We start from the raw sequence: 17,958 nt of genomic DNA on the forward strand, positions 1-17,958 counted from the left end.
TTTGTTTACTTTTGTGGCTGTCAGTTTGTTGAATTTTTTGCTGTTATTTTGTCGAATTTTTGCATTTTGAAGTTTTTTATAGTATACAAACAGTTGTTTTCACAACTAGTTTTATATTGGAGTTAGAAATTTTGTAATAAGTTTATGTTATTTTACGATAAATTTTGACAACGTACAAAGCTAACCTCATTGTTGACACAGTTGAATGCTTGTGTTTAAGGTTCCGCCAAAGTGAATAAAATAACAAAAAAAATGTTATCGAATTTTTTTATAAATTGTTTATTTATTTATTAATCAATGATAATAATATAATTTATTAAGCTACTTCAAATGTAGCTGTAATTATGCACAAAAATTTTAAAGCAAAATTTAAATTTGACATTCTATTTATTTGATAACGTCAAATTTTATACTATAACCCGCGATCGGAATAATATCCACGTGCCGTTGCGTTAAGTAAATTTCCGACTTATTTCGTATGCTTTAAATGATGACGCAAGGGTAAAGACTCGCGGACTCAACTGTATTATAATGCCATATTACAAGGTATTTTACTTTCCCGCACGCCGTGCTGGAAAATTTACTTTCACGCACGCCGTGCGGGAAAGTGCAACTTTCGGAAACGAAATGCGTGCGTGAAAGTGGCTCTTAGCACGGCCGTAGAAAAAATAACTCTTTTACTTGTGTTTTTGAGTCTTAAATCGTAATTGTTTTTTTTTTCAGCTTTAAATTGTTTATAACTCTTTGCCTTTTTGGCTCTCAATGATCAAAAGAACCTGCAATAATGTGTGCTCGGGCTGAAAAACTTGATTTTATAATTTGTTTTAAATTTTTTAATTCGAAATTACGGCATTTTGGTATAGGGAATATTACATTAAAAATAATCCTTATTATTTCATAAGGACTTCAAAACCAAAAAAATATACAGGGTGTTCCTTTTGAAATAAGAAAATTCATTAGATTTCCAGATTTCCACTATTATATCGGCCGCATTAGAAGACCCTTACCCAGCAAAATATATAAAAATCGTGTAAGTCGTTTCCGAGATAATTGAGGCGTTCCATACATAAAATTCACTCTGTATACAGTGATGAGTGCTCTAATAACCGGCAAAATAACGCAAAAGATGGAAAACATTTTACGTTGTGAAATAAAAAGAGATGAAACTAGAAGATGTGGGAAATTATGGGTATAAACATATAAATTTACATTACATTACGATATTTACCTCTCTTATACATTAGCTTAAGAACTAGTTGACTTCAGTCATAATTATAGGTATGACGTCGAAAAACATTTTATTTTAATTTCCCATGTTAGAACAAATGATTGAATAAATGAAGACACATGATAGTAAAAAAACATTAATTAGTAGCCATTTTAATTATGGATCAAACTAATAATAAAAATAACTAATAAAATATTTTACTTAACGTCATACTAAACATCATACGTACATATTCGCGGTGTGCAAGTACTTGGAGGAGATACGAGAAACGATCGTTCGAGAATAGCGGAGTAATATTGCAACTTTCTTAAATAATTCATATTGTCAATTGAAATTGTCAAATTGACGTATATTGCATACCTACTCTCATTGAAGAAGAAAAATTATATATTGCTCCACAATATTGATATGATATGCAATTATTATATAAAGCTAAACTTAATTAATTGTATTTTGCTTGCAGTACTGCATTTTAATAACTAATTTTATTTACTACATACAATTGTTTACGTTTTAATAACATAATCTGAATCTTATTTTTTCTTCTTATTCTTTTTTTGGACTATGGCCTTTAATATAATTAAAAGTGCGAATAATGTTGCTGAGCGTAGAAACCAGGTGTCGCTTTGCCGAACTTGCACGGTCCCAATAATATTGTTACTGAAATCAACTAGAGCTAATGACTAAAGGTGAGAAACATCGAAATGTAAATTTATAGGTTTATACCGATAATTTTCCACCTCTACTAGATTCATCTCTTTTTATATTCCACAACGTATTATGTTTTCCATCTTTTGCGTTATTGTGCCGGTTATTAGCGCACTCATCACTGTATATAAAATACTTATGAATATGATTATTTCCAGATGATCCGAAGCTATTGCTAGCTCAATGTTCAGAGCCCTGTAACATTAAACTTCAGTGTAAACACACTTGCAGAGGTACATGTGGTGGATGTTTTCAAGGGCGTTTCCATCAAAAATGTGCTGAAAAATGTGGAGTTCCTTTGGTTTGTAATCACGAATGCACTATACCCTGTAGACAAGCCTGTCAACCATGCAAAAAACCATGTACTTACCGGTGTAGACATAGTAAATGTAACAAACGATGTGGAGAACCGTGTACAAAGTAAGAAAATAAGATTTATGTCAGTAAATATTGCTATTTTTCAATTGCAAAACGTCATTGTTATTTTAAGTCTTTATATGGGCGCACTTTATATCTATTTTAAGTATATGTTTATATGTTTTTTATTATTTTACAAAATGGTCGCATCAATCTCTGAGGTTATTAGCGATATACCTATATACACACGACCAAACTTATATGGAATCATCGGATATTTCTTATTATTTCGTGCGAATTGAAAGATATGATATGCGAATTGAAATGCGATATGAAAAAAGAGCACACGAAGTCAAACAACATCTATTTTGAAGCGATTTAATAACAAATACATAACAATTAAACAAATCAATAAGGTATTTAAAAAACAAATTGAAACTAGTTGTTTTAAAGTCAATAGCATCAAATATTTCAATGTCAAACGAATAATGTTTAAATTGTTTTTATTACTTTTTTGTTTTTTTTTTATAGTCAGTGTTATCACCTCTAGTCTTTATGCAAGCTTCAGTTTGCGTGGGCACGCTCGTAATTAAATTATTAACATTTTGTTGGGGTACATTGCTCCATTCTTCAATTCAAGAACAGCTTGTACTAGCCGTGCAGTGTTTTGTGGATTATCCTGGCGAGCTCTAATTTTTCTTTTAAGCATATCTCACAAATATTCTATATTGTTAAGCTCGGGTGAGCAAGCATATCACTCCAAACAAGGGATACCTTATGCTTCAATGATATCTCCAATTACTATAATGGTACGTGGAAATCCATTATCTTTGCTTAAAATTAAATTTTCCCCTGTTGCACCTTTTCAGAGCCTAACTACAGGTTATCAACATACCTGTGAGCAGTTAAAGTTGATTGGATGAAAATTAAAGGAGTTTTTTTAGGGATCACAAGTCCTCTCCAGAAAATTACCCTTCTCCTTTTATATTTGTGAACGGATCTGACAGTTTTCGTTCTTGCTTGTCTTCCTCGACCTCTAAGTACACGATTTAGTGGGTCATCTGATTTTACACGAATCCTGACATTTTCTGAAAATACCACATTTTGTAAATTCCCAATGTTCCAGTTTTGGTGGCGAAGACACCAATTTAGGCGTTCAATCTTGTGCTGCCTGGATAATTCGGGAACCCATAACTGTCTCCTGTTGTATACTTCTTGGCACAAACTCTTCTTCTTATTCTTTCACCTGTAGCTTCCAAAAGCTGCCTTTGGAGCTGCAGGTGAGAAATAGTTGGGTGTCTTCCAGCTGATTGGACAATTAAACGATCATGGCAAGCCGTTATTACTTTTTGGCGACTTGCTTTATTTTTGAGCTTTCCTAGTTCCGGTTGCCTAGCATAGGTTTTGGGCAGAACGCCCTGTGTTACGCCTAGCTCTGCAGCTATGTCCCTCTCAGAACATTACTTGCTCCACAAGACCAATAATCTTTCTTTCCCCCTTGTAAGTTCTATAACCCCACATGAGCGTATTTTCGTTTTTGGTCGCAAAAGTTAGTTTATTTATTTTCGTTCAATTTGCAACTCAAGCAAATAACCTATACCGTACCGAGCTGTACTATCTGATTATCAGTAGTAATTGCACAAAAGCTCTAAAATTATCGAATTTTTCCCGAGTGACACTTTGACAGTTTTAATTTCACGTCCCGAAGGGGAGTTAAATAATGTCGAAAGTGTCACGAGGGCAAAAATTCGATAATAATTTTAGAGATCGAGTGCAATTTGTTGCGATTATTTCATGAATAAAATTGTTCAAAACCAAAATTTTATTGTAATTTATTTATGTAAGTACAAATTAGTACAATTAAACACACAGCTGGTATAAATATTTGACGGTGAAAGTCATCACTTTTATAATTTTTAAAACATTAATTGTCATTAATGTCACCGAATGTATTTTTTCGTAGCAACGAAGGGCATCTGACGTAATATACTTGACGACGGGATATTATCAAAAATTATAAGTTTAATTTTTATTTCTGTAGCTTTCTATTGGTCAGAATCTCCTATGAATAAAATAATCTTATCAATTTGTTTATTTTCAATAAAAACCTTTATTCTTCGCAACAATAACTAATAAGTTTTTTCAGAAGAAATAAATATTGCTTTGAAATACATGGTGATTCCATACAAGTTTGGTTGTGTGTACATATACCTACATGAGATAGTCTACTTACAAATCGATACCTAAACTCCAAAACCTCTCAACTGTTTCTGTTCGTTTTTCATATTTTGGTCTCTTTTTATATAGTATACAGGGTGTCCAGAAACTCTATCGACAAACGAAGACAGAAGATTCTTCAGATAATTTTAAGACAATTTAACCCAATTCACTTAGTCCGAAAATGCTTCCTAATGGAGCTAGGGCTGTTTGAAGATGGCGTCTTGTAATTAGTTTTTCTTAAATACTTCCAGAACGCTTCTGTTTAGAAAAACAAAAATTGGTACGCGTATTTATCTTCCAGAGATAAATTTATTCCATACATTGCGAATTTTTAGTACCGATCATAGGCGTCCGTTTTGGGTAGGGTAACGGTTATTTTATCGCATATTTCTTTTTGTCTCTAATTTTTAAGCATTTTTGACTCTGAATTATTAAGTTGTGAGGTATTCTAGTACTCAAAAGGTACTCTTGCTTTAAGTCGATAGGATACACCGTTTTCTAGAAAAATCGATTTAAAAATTTTTCTTTCTTTGAATTTAAAAAAAAATTACATGGTACATTTATTTATATTCCAAAGATGAATCAATTTCATTAATTGCGAATTTCTAGTACCGGTCATAGGCGTTCGTTTTGGGTAAGTCAACAGTTATTTTATAGCATAACTTTCTTGTCTTTAATTTTTAAGCATTTTTGACACTAGATTATTAAATTATAAGGTATTCGAGTACTAAAAGTTACTCTTGCTTTAAGTTAGTAAAATACATCGTTTTTTTTTTGAATTTTTTTTCAAATTCCAAAAACGAAAACCTTTCAAATCGATTTTTCTAGAAAACGATGTATCCTACCGACTTAAAGCAGGAGTAACCTTTAGTACTAGAATACCTCACAATTTAATAATCCAGTGTCAAAAATGCTTAAAAGTTAAAGACAAAAAAGTTATGCGACAAAATAACCGTTGCCCTACCCAAAGGCCAAAACGGACGCCTATGACCGATACTAGAAATTCACAATAGATGGAATCGATTCATTTTTGGAAAGTAAAGATGCATACCAATCTTCGTTTTTCTAAATAGAAGCGTTCTGGAGATATTTAAGAAAAACTAATTACAAGACGCCATCTTCAAAGAGCCCTAGCTCCCTTAGGAAGCATTTCGGACTAGGTGAATTGGGTTAAATTGTCTTAAAATTATCAGTAGTAATTGCACAAGAGCTCTAAAATTATTGAATTTTTCCCGAGTGTCACTTTGGCAGTTTTAATTTCACGAGCCGAAGGCGAGTGAAATTATGTCAAAGTGTCACGAGGGCAAAAATTCTATATTAATTTTAGAGTTCGAGTGCAATTTGTTGCGATTATTTCATGAATAAAACTGTTCAAAACCAAAATTTTATTGTAATTTATATATGTAAGTACCAATTAGTGAAATTAAACACACAGTTGTTATAAATATGTATTTGACGGTTGAAAGTCATCACTTTTATAATTTTTAAAACATTTGTCATTAATGTCACTGAATGTATTTTTTCGTAGCAGCGAAGGGCATCTGACGTAATATGCTTAACGACGGGAGATTATCAAAAATTATCACCTTAATTTGCATGTCTGTAGCTTTCTATTGGTCAGAATCTCCTATGAATGAAATAATCTGAGAAATCTCCTGTCTTCGTTTGTCGGTAGAGTTTCTGGACACCCTGTATAAAGACCAAAATTGTGTAAACCGAACAAAACCAGTTGAGAGGTTTTGGAGTTTAGTTGTCGAAATATTAAATTTTGTTAAATATATTGATATATTTAAGGAATTTTACCAAATGTTCAATTTTACAATTTTCTTCTAAGGTTTCATTAGTTGATCCGATGATATGGTTGGTCTGTCTCTGCAATTGGTATCTTGGACACTCTACAAGTACAGTCAGAAACATGAAAGAATACCCATGAACGATCAAATCAATCAGTTATTTTGTGTTTGCTGTCTTTTTCTATGAATAACAAACGTTTGTTATAAGAAAAAGACAGCAAATTCAAAATAAGTGATTGATGTGATCGTTCATGGGTATAAGGCTTTTCATCGATTGTCATTTGTTTCGAGCTTCTGTCATATGTTGTATAATCTGTGTATAATATTAATATACACGGATTATACGACTTATGACAGAAGCTCGAAACAAATGACTGTGAATGAAAAGTCCTATTCTTTCATTTTTCCGACTGTACATGCTTAACACTTAGTGGAATATTACAGTTTTCAAATAAAGTGGGATTAGTGTGACCAATTATATGTCCGTGGTTAAGTCGGGTATGTCTTAGAGCCCGCGCACACTGCAGACTTTTTAGTCGGCCAATAGTTTAGTCGGCTTCTTAATCAGTACAGAGATGTATGCATCGGTGAATCTTAAGCTTAAGTCGAGAATATCGTAAGAATTAATATAATATATTACAATAAGAATACCATAATATAATAATAGATATACTTGATAATAAGGTAAGAATTTAAAATTATGGTGCAACGTAAGTGATACTCAAGGAGGCCCTATCTATAAGTAGAGCTTAGCTAAGCTGGAGCTTAAGATCTGTTGGTGCAACCAGGCATTAGTGAATTCTGTTGGGAATTTGGGATTTCCACGGTTTTACAAACGTTTTCACTTCCCGAAGTTTTGAAGTTGATCTGTGCCACTGGTTTTGCCACAGATTTTCGACTTTCACTTTAATACATGATTTTAAATCATTAAGAACTACAGTTATTCTCACTACACTCGCGGTTTCACTGCTCCTTGTTTGTTGGGCTGTACGATCCGCTTCTTCATTTCCTTGAAGGCCAATGGGTGAAGGAACCCATAGAAATTGTACAGTATGGTTATTGTTTTGAGTGGTAGCTAGTTATTTTTTAATTGGGACATCAATTGGATGTTTTGTGTACAGTTCGTTAATGGTATTGATGGAACTGAGGGAATCGGTAATTATAAGGGCATTGGATATAATTACTGGAGTTAATATGAACGAGAGCTTGATAGATGGCGTATAGCTCGCCAGAATGTATACAGCTTAAGGATGGTAATTTATACTCAAGTGTAATATTTGGAGTAACGACAGCTGCCCCAACTTCAGTAGATGTTTTAGAAGCGTCTGTGTAAATATATGATAGGATGTATAACATTTTGTAAGTTTGTTGATGAAAGTATTTTTTATTAAGAAGTGTGGAGTATCGTTCTTTATAAAGATATTTAAGGATGTATCGGATTGAGGAATGCTTAATGTCCAAGGAGGAGGAATTTCTATGAAGTTGGAATAGGTATTTGGTATCGGAATTTGTAAAGTCATAAGGGTTTGCCTACCTCTTTCGTAGAATGGCGGTTTCATGTTCCTATTTTCAATATACAGGGTGATTCATTAAAAATGTCCAATCTTTGAGATGTAGATTCTAGACATCAAAATATTAAGATTTAACCCAAATCATTTAAATAAAATGTGGTTCGTTACTGATTTACAGGGTGTTTTATTTAAAATTTTAATACCTATTTTTACCCAGGGCTTTAAAACTATTTGACATATCCTTGTCATACTTGGCAGAAAATATAGGTACTCTACATCCTACTAAATTATGTTAAATAAACTTTTCTGGCTACTACCAGAGGCGTACGACAGGGGAAAGTGAATGGTTGACCCTTCCCGAATTCTAGGCCACTGGCGAAATTGCTATTTTAGCACAATATTTCGATTTTCCAATACTTTCTATGTGAGTAATATACTCTTCATTCGTAACGTTAAAGTCATTAGTTTTCGAGATATTTGAAGTTGAAAATGAAACGGCATAGCTATTTTTTTGATTAATGTATTGTGCTCCTTCATTTTTAACTTTAAATATCTCGAAAACTAATGATTTTATCGGTACGGATGAAGAGTATATTATTTGCATAGAAAGTATTGGAGAATCAAAAAATTGCAATAAAATAGTAATTCCGCCAGTGGCGTAGATTGTGGAAAGGGTCAACCATTCATTTTTCCCTGTCGTACGCCTCTGGTACTAGCCAGAAAGTTTTATTTAACATATTTTAGTAGGTTGTATAGTATCTACACTATCTGCTAAGTATGATAAGGATATGTCAAATACTTTTAAAATACAGGATACAAATAGTTAATATTTATGTAATAGGGATGTTTGATTTAAAAATTTAAAAATTGTTTGTACCCAGTACTTTAAAAGTATTTGAAATTGCCGTATCATACTTGCCAAAAAGTGTAGGTACTGCACACCTTACTAATTTATGTTAAATAAACGTTTCTGGCTATTACCAGAGGCGTACAGGGGAAAATGAATGGTTGAACCTTCCCAAATTCTACGCCACTGATGGAATTTACATTTCAGCATAATTTTTAGATTCTCCAATACTTTCTATGCAAATAATATACTCTTCATTCGTATCGATAAAATCATTAATTTTCGAGATCTTTGAAGTTAAAAATGAAGGGGCACAATACATTAATCAAAATAACTGTAAAGTTTCATTTTCAACTTTAAATATCTCGAAAACTAATGACCTTAACGTTACGAATGAAGAGTATATTATTTACATCGAAAGTATTGGAAAATTGAAATATTGTGCTAAAATAGCAATTTCGCCAGTGCCGTAGAATTTGGGAAGGGTAAACCATGCACTGTCCCCTGCCGTACGCCTCTGGTAGTAGCCAGAAACGTTTGTTTATCATAATTTAGTAGGATGTACGGCAACTACACTTTCTGCAAAGTATGACAAGAATATGTCGTATAGTTTTAAAGTACTGGGTAAAAATGGTTATTAAAATTTTAAATAGAACACCCTGTAACTCAGTAACGAGGCACATTTTATATAAGTGTATTGGGTTAAATCTTAATATTTTGAGGTCCAGAATCTACAACTCAGAGATTGGACATTCTTAATGAATCACCCTGTATTTATAAGTTTTTAAAACGATCAGTGAATATGTTATTTCTAGTTGGATTGTTTGGATTAGAATTAGCGGCAAATGCATATGTGAGAGTTAAGTGCATGCTTCTATATTAAATGATGGCTTACAAAGATGTGAAGTGGTTGACTCTTACTTGAATATTGCGTTAAGGAAAGTTGAAATGAAATTAATGATATTACCTCTAATTATATTACCTCTAATGATAACATCGTAACACCATGATGTGTCAAATGCTTTTCTAATGTCTATGAACACTGCTATAGTTTCCTGTTCGTTCGCGAAATATTCGAGAATTTCAGATTCTAATCAGTCGTAGTTCGATTTTGTCGAAATCCACTCTGCTCGTTAACCAGGAGGTGATTTTCTTCTAATATTCATAGCAATCTTTTATTAACTTTTTTTTATGAGTTTCCACATTACATTGGTGAGAGAGATGGGTCTATATAAGGAAATTTAAGTCGTGCATTGTTAGGTTTGAGAATAGGTATAATTTGAATCACTCCAGGAAGTTGGAAAGACATTATTTAACCATATTCGATTGAAAATTTTTAGAAGAGTACACTTAGCATTGTCTGGCAGTTTTTCCAAGAACACTAAAGGTGTATTATCGGGTCCAGGAGCATAGTTTTTGTAGTATTAAGGACAAAGTTATGTTCATCTAAGGTTAAAGAAATATCGAAGGGACTATTATCTCTATCTTCACAATCGAACTGTTGTTTTTCTGTGATAATTTTGTGCTGTATAAACTCTTCGGAATAGTTGCTATTGCTGGAGTTTTTTTCGAAGTATGTAGAAAAGCATCCGCTATTTCATTGGGTTTTGTTATTACATTAGTATTATGAGTAATAAGAGGTACTTGGTAAAATTCGTTTTTTCCTGATGTTTTACGAATATTGCACCAGAGTGTATTATACAAAACTTACGTGCATAGAAATCGGCCCATTTAAAACATTAGTCATTTTTTATCTCTCGTATTTCCTAAACCTGTTGGCCGATTTAAGTGATTTTTCTTATTTGTTATAGCCTGATTCTTTAAGAATATCGCTGTAATAATATTGTTGCTAAACAGGTAAATTTTTATTGTATACCGGGTGTACGAATCAAACTGTGTTTTTTCTCAAAGTTCGCATCACCCTGTGGAATATTCTAGCATCTATAAAATACTGAAATTAAAACTTAACTACAGCTTCAGGTTTTCTTAATATTCTGTTTTTTGATTCATATTCGTTTATGTTGAATAATAAAAAAGTTAGGTACTTTAACAACTACACATGTTCTTCATTAATACACGGTGTTTCTCAATAAGTGCGACAAACTTTAAGGGGTAATTATTCTGCATGAAACAATAATGAGTTTGCTTTATAAACGTATGTTTGCACATGTTACGTTTCCGAGATACGGTATCTTGAATTTTTTCTTACAAACTGACGATTTATTTATTGCTTTAAAACCGGTTGAGATATATAAATGAAATTTGGTGGGTTTTAAGACGTAGTTATTGCACATTTTTTGACATACAACTAAGAATTTAATAAAAAAAAACTGGAACATGAAGTAAAACCACTTCTATGTAAAAGGTATATTTACTAAAATTTTTTTTAAAATCCCAATGGATTGAATAAAATGTGTTCATCAGAACGTTTTCGAACCTATCGGTCCATCATCAGTGAATTTGAAATACCTGCAAAATAGCCCCAGAAACAAACAATGGTTGTGATTATAAATCAATCTACTTTTTAACTATAAGGTATACAGCCAACCCAGGGAACTACCCCTTTTTAGTTAAGAATTTAATATTTACCATTAGCGCGCTTACGGGTAATATCGGGTAGCAACAATATTATTACAGCTGTATTGTTAAAAAATCAGGCTATAACATATTAAAAAAATCACTTAAATCGGCCAAAAAGGTTGAGGAAATACGAGACATCAAAAATGAGCAAATTTTTAGGTTTACCGATTTCTATGCACGTAAGTTTATGTTGAAGGTACTGTTTATATTTGAGACAAATTTCCTCCAGTTGGTTTTTCGAGCATTTTTTGTTATATATCGAGCACGCAAGTGCTCTCTGTTTTTGTATTCAGTTATGTTAGTGTTTGTTTTTTCATTTTTCATAGGTTTAGTGGAGTCACTGAAGGTTTTCACCTCCGATTTCGTTGAACCTTCATCGATTTTTATGAAAATTGGTGAGTAGTTAGAAGATACTTCAAGGAACAAAGGTGACATGATGCCAACTTGCGCGTTTACTCTGGGGGTGCATGCCACCCCTTCTCGGAGGTGAAATTTTTTTATTAAAAATAATACCAGAAATCGATAGAGGGGCAACTTCTAAGCAAAATTTGTTATATAAAGTTCTTAACATAAATTAATACTTTTTGAGTTCTTAAACATCAAAAATTTAATTTTTTCTTAAAAAAAATGCATGTTTTAAAGCAGTTTTTCACGTATTACCTACTCAAAAACTATAAGCTTTTGTAAGAAAGTTATTATTACCAAAATTAAAGATAATAAAAAATTTAATACACTCCCCACTTAAAGAACTAAACTAATGTTATTTCAAAGTGAGTTATGGGTAATTGAATGTATATTTTTTTCGACGCGTACTCAAATCTAAGTATTCAAGTTTACATAACGGGAAAACGATGCATTTTATAGAATATATTTGTCAAACACTTGTCAAAGTACTTCGGAATACCTATCAAATGAGCTCCAGTAGAAGTTAATAGCATCAAAATGAAGCAAGTTATGATGAAAATAAGAGAATCCTTTCGATTATTTTAGGAAAAAGTGAAAAATAAAACATACGCCATTTTCACAAAAATTAAAATTTGTAGTAATCCTCACAAGAAATTCTTTAGGTTAACATAGTTAATTATTTCAACAATTTTAACCGGTTTAAAATGAATATTTTTGAAAAAAAAGACATAATTTTAAAAAAATCAGAATTTTTAAAATTATTGTACTTTTCATTTTCTTTTGATAATAACTTTAAAAATACTCAATATACGTAAAAATGATATAACTAAATTTTAGTTCTTTCTATTTCAAATACTTTACCCATTTTACTATTTCCGTAGAATAAAAAATAACCGAGATAGAAACGTTTAAAATTTCAATTTTGCTGCGAGAACCATGTAACCGGGGCCTTTTAACCTTTTATTTTTAAAAAAGTAAGAGGTTTAAAAGACTAAATTCGACGTTTTTTAATAGCTATTGGAATTAACTTTTAAATAGTTTTTAGGTGAACCTGATATCTTAAAAATTACGGAGTTATTTATAAAAAAACCATAACATTTTTTGGAAAAATTTTTAATAGATAAATTTTGAAACATTTTTGGTGCATAAATTTTAATGCTATCAACTTGTTCGAGGGCTTATTTGATAGATATTTCTAAGAACTTTGACAAATGTTTAATAAGTTTATGTTATAAAATGCATCATTTTCCCGGTATTTAAGCTTGAATACTTAGATTTGGGTACTTGACGAAAGAAATATACATTCAATTACCTAATTCAATCAATTACCAATAAACTCATTTCTAGTTAACATTGAAAGGTTTTTGTAGTAAGTAGTTTATTTGATTTTTTATTAGCTTCAATTTTGATAATAATAACTTTTTTGTAAAAACTTATAGTTTTTGAGTTATTTATGAAAAATCGGTTAAAAACATGCATTTTTCTCACGAAAAATTAAAATCTTTGATCTTTAATAACTCCAAAAGTTTTGATTTATTTTAATAACTTTATATAACAAATGTTGCTTATAATTTGTCCCTATATCGAATTGTGGGGTTATCTTTAATAAAATAATTTTCACCCACGAGGAGGGGTGGCATCCACCCTCAGGGTAAAAGCGCAAGTTGGCACCATGTCACATTTGTTCCTTGAGATATCCTCTTACCACTTACCAATTTTCATGCATATCGATTGAGGTTCAACGAAATCGGAGGTAATAGCTCATATTAGTCCAGGGCGCATCTGTTTTGAGATGGACGTTGAGAGGTGACTCAAATTTTTTTGCAGAAATTGCTTGAAAATAAATCAAATAATAATATTTGAGTTATCCTCCCTCTCAAAAAGGTCCGGAACATTGTTTAAATAAACAAAATGTCAAAAATTGAAGGAAAAATTCGATTTTTTTCTTCGTTTTTTGATTATAACTTTAAAAGTATTAATTTCCGAGAAAAGTTGTACCAACATAAAAGTTGCGTAATTAAATTTTCTACAATATAGAATTGGTTAAAGATTTAAAAAATAGTCACCCTAGTTGCAAAATAGCAATATTTGCGAAAAAAACCATACAAAAACAAGTATTTGCATTTTACGTTTTTCAACCATTTATGCTACACTTAGGAACTTCATATTTCACCCAGAAAAACTTTATGATACAGTAAAACAATACTGTAAATTTCTTTAAGATCGGTTTAATAGATTTTGCAAAATAAATTTTGCAATCCAGCTTTCGCAAAAAAAATTCATTTTTTCAAAATGTTACAGGACTGAAAATAAAGCACATAGCAAGTTGAATTTTTTTTTACTTATAGAAGTTTACTGTACCTTTCATTTGCAATTTTCAAAATTAAAATCGATTAATTATCACGGCGTCAAAAAATTTTGGAAATAAAAAATAATTTTTGGTGCTACTCGCAGGACAGCGGTGTTCGATTCACACAAGTTGATTTCCACCAAAATTTCTTCCAGTCTTTATATAATATATTATTTTCTTACTCTATATTTTGTTGTATTTTAATATTTTAATTCCACAAAAATCAAACTAATTTTATTATTGTTTGTGAAATATTGTTTAAACAATTGCATATGTTTAAAAATAATAAACTTTTATTATTTAAGTTAAGATATATGAACAAAGAAAGTTTTTGCTAATAAAAGTGTTATTTCAAAGGATAGAGTAGGTGTTTCTATTTTGCAATAAACAAATTTATTTATTTATATCGAAATGTAATAAAAATTAAAATGTATCAATCATTATCAAAGGTCATTGGAATGTCCAATCAGAGCAAACTATCCGCTGTCCTGCGCGTAGCACCAATGATTAATGTTTATTTAAAAAAATTCCTGACGCCGTGGTGTTAATCGATTTTAATTTTTCAAAATTGCAAATGAAAGGTACAGTACACTTCTATATGCAAAAAAATTTTCAACTTGCTATCTGCTTTATTTTCAGTCCTGTAACATTTTGAAAAAATGAATTTTTTTTACGAAAGCCGGATTGCAAAATTTATTTTGCAAAATCTATTGAAATGATCTTAATCAAATTTACAGTATTGTTTTACTGTATCATAAAGTTTTTCAGGATGAAATATGAAGGTCCTAAGTTTCGCATAAATGGTTGAAAAACGTAAAATACGAATACTTGTTTTTGTATGTTTTTTTCACAATTATTGCTATTTTGCAACAAGGGTGACTATTTTTTAAATTTTTAACCAATTCTATATTATAGGAAATTTAATTACGCAACTTTTATGTTAGTACAACTTTTCTCGGAAATTAATACTTTTAGAGTTATAATCAAAAAACCAAGAAAAAAATCGAATTTTTCCTTAATTTTTTGACATTTTGATTATTTAAACAATGTTCCGGACCTTTTTGAGAGGGAGGATAACTCAAATATTATTATTTGATTTATTTTCAAGCAATTTCTGCAAAAAAAATTGAGTCACCTCTCAACGTCCAAATGTACTAATATTTTTACAGATGGGCCCTTATGGTGGTAAGTGGATATTTACTATACTGGAATGGGGTTTACTATCAGGAATCCACTATATACTCATAACTTCTTTATTTGGTTAAACTAATACCGTATAAATGTATTCAGTTGATAGGTGACATTATTCTGCTCTAAGGCAGCAACCTCTCAAACCTAACTAACTAATTCGACTGCCCCACTAATCACTCAAATCTGATCGTGTTCCCATATTTATCAAATACTTCGTTTTGTAAATATGTTTGTATATATTCTCGTTAGTGTGTCAAAATGAATAATCACAACCTTGTTGAGTAAGCAAAACGTGGACTTTAACTAAGGTGTTCTACTTTGCAATTATTATAACAAATATGCGTAATATTTATTGTTTTATAAATAAATATCTAACGAATACTTTAAGGTAATTTAAGGATTTCTAAAATATCTAAATAATGAGATAAATCCCATTATATCATCCCCCTTAGAAAAGAAAATTTTCTGAGCCATGTACCGTGGTTCCTTTTTCCTCCCCGAAGAGAAGAAAATTTTCTTATTATCGTTGTTCTGAAGCTATTTCTTCTTCCTCTGTCATATTTGTTATGATATCCTCTTCTGTATTGCTGCTGTCCTCTCCTATTCTCGTAGTTTGTCCTATAATTTAAGACTCTTCCTTGTGCATTTTCTTCAGTCGTATCGATCGACAAAAATTTAGATACTACTTCCTGCGGTGATGTAAAGTTACCTGCTTCCAGTATTATCTTAGCTTTCTCTGCATTAGCGTTTCGTTTCATTGTTGTTACTACGGCTTCCGTCGTATATTTCTTTGCTAAGTCAAGTGGCATTCCTTCCGCTATGTATGCTACTTTTAATTGTTCTGCTAACTCTTCCACTTCAGATGCGTACACTGCTGCATCTCTATGTCCTTGCCTTTTTTTTTCTAATTTGGCTATTAAAATCTTCGGATTATCACCTTTTAATTCTTTCTTTAGTGCTTGAGCTATCCGTGGAATTGTATCTTCTGTGGTTATTATAACAAATATGCGTAATATTTATTGTTTTATAAATAAATATCTAACGAATACTTTAAGGTAATTTAAGGATTTCTAAAATATCTAAATAATGAGATAAATCCCATTATACCCTGGTCTATATCCACCCTCAGTGACTGCACTAGTTCGTGTAGATTCTATGTCTATTTCTATGGCATCAGCGTGTTTGTCCCAATTAGCGTGTTTCAGGTTCCATTTTCGGACTGATTGGTATTCAAAGATATTTTCATCAGAAAATACAGAAATTTTTATTGGGTAATGGTCGCTCCCGTATAAAAAGGGTAGGTATCCCAATTAAGAGCAATTGACAGAGTTGGGTTACAAATCGATAGATCGATTGCCGATGTTGTACCAGTATGTACATTAAATCTGGTTGGTCTTCCATCGTTGAGAATGTTTAAATTTTCTTCAGTTAACAAGTCTTCGATTAGTCTATTTTGGGCATGTAGAAAGAATGGCAGCCAATAGAATGGAGAAATATTCTTTATCAGATATTCTTCATCGGGTCCTTCAGAGTACGTAGTTAAGAATTTTGTGTATGCTTGTTTAAATTTCATTTAAACATACGAAATATTTTAAAATATTTCGTCAAGTTCCATTTTCTTTAATGTCAATTTGTCATTATAATATATTTGTATGTGGATTTTAAGATTAGCAATAAGTGACAATGTGTAAGAAAATGAAAACAATTTACCGTGCTCTGGACTGTCACAAAAAACTTCAAGCAAGAAAAGTCAGAAAATCAGAAAAAAGTTAAACGAAATTTTCTCTTGAAGAAATACGTTGTTTCTAAAAGTTTGCACTCACAAGAAACAATACTTTGTTTCTCTCTAAGTTTTACATATTACTTTATGTAAAATAATAGTTCTTTACTGATAAGAAGCAATACTTCGTTTCTTCAAGTTTTTGTTCTCAAGATAACACAATACTTTTTACTACCACCTGACTCCAGATACTCCAAAAACTATACTGAAAATTCTCAGATTGGACAACCTCACCCTCCACACTCTTTGTGATTTAAAGACGAAATTTTTTTTCGTTTTATTTTATAGCCCAATAAATGACCGTTTTGGAGTGTAATTTTCAGGGGCAACTCCGAATTGCATGAAAATTTGGATTTAGGATCTACTTACCCTCCACTTCAAAGTTGAATTTGTGCTGTTGGTTGCTTTTACTTGGGGGTGACATTCACCCCTTCTCGGGGGGTGAATAACGCGTGTTTAAAATAAGCCCGGAAATGGATAAATTGACATATTATAAGCAACTTTCGTTCTATAAAGTTTTTTACGTAAGTCAATACTTTTCGAGTTATTCGCGATTGAAAATGTTGATTTTTTGACAAATAAAAACTACGTTTTCAGACCGTTTTTCGCAAATAACTCAAAAATTAAGTATTACTTACTCTTAGGGCCGGTTGTTCGAACGCTAATCAACAATGATCATTATCAAATATTTAATTACTGTCACCAAAACTGTCAATGTCAACTTTGTTTGGGTTGCTGAAAACATAATTAATTACAATTATGAGATTTATTATTAATTATGTTAATAATTATTGTTATATTAATTGATTATAGACTCCACAGACTTTTTAACAACCCAAACAAAGTTGACATTGACAGTAATTAATTATTTGATAATGATCATTGTTGATTAGCGTTCGAACAACTGGCCCTTAATGTTCTTAGCAAAAGTGTAGCTTATAAAAAAAAAACAAAAAAAATGGTATATCAATAAAGTCTATAAATTGAG

General features: G+C 31.3%; 1 protein-coding gene across 2 annotated transcripts in view; it reads left to right on the top strand.

Moving 5' to 3' along the window:
* The window catches only part of LOC114339972 (NFX1-type zinc finger-containing protein 1-like), a 380,271-nt gene that overhangs the window by 288,456 nt on the left and 73,857 nt on the right, over positions 1-17,958 (top strand). For both annotated transcript variants that reach the window (XM_050650389.1, XM_050650390.1), the window contains one exon: positions 2,095-2,356. In XM_050650389.1, the coding sequence (XP_050506346.1) occupies positions 2,095-2,356 (262 nt within the window). The remainder of the gene's footprint in view (positions 1-2,094; positions 2,357-17,958) is intronic.

This window comes from Diabrotica virgifera, chromosome 5 (genome assembly GCF_917563875.1).
Source record: "Diabrotica virgifera virgifera chromosome 5, PGI_DIABVI_V3a".
Taxonomy (NCBI): Eukaryota; Metazoa; Arthropoda; class Insecta; order Coleoptera; family Chrysomelidae; genus Diabrotica; species Diabrotica virgifera.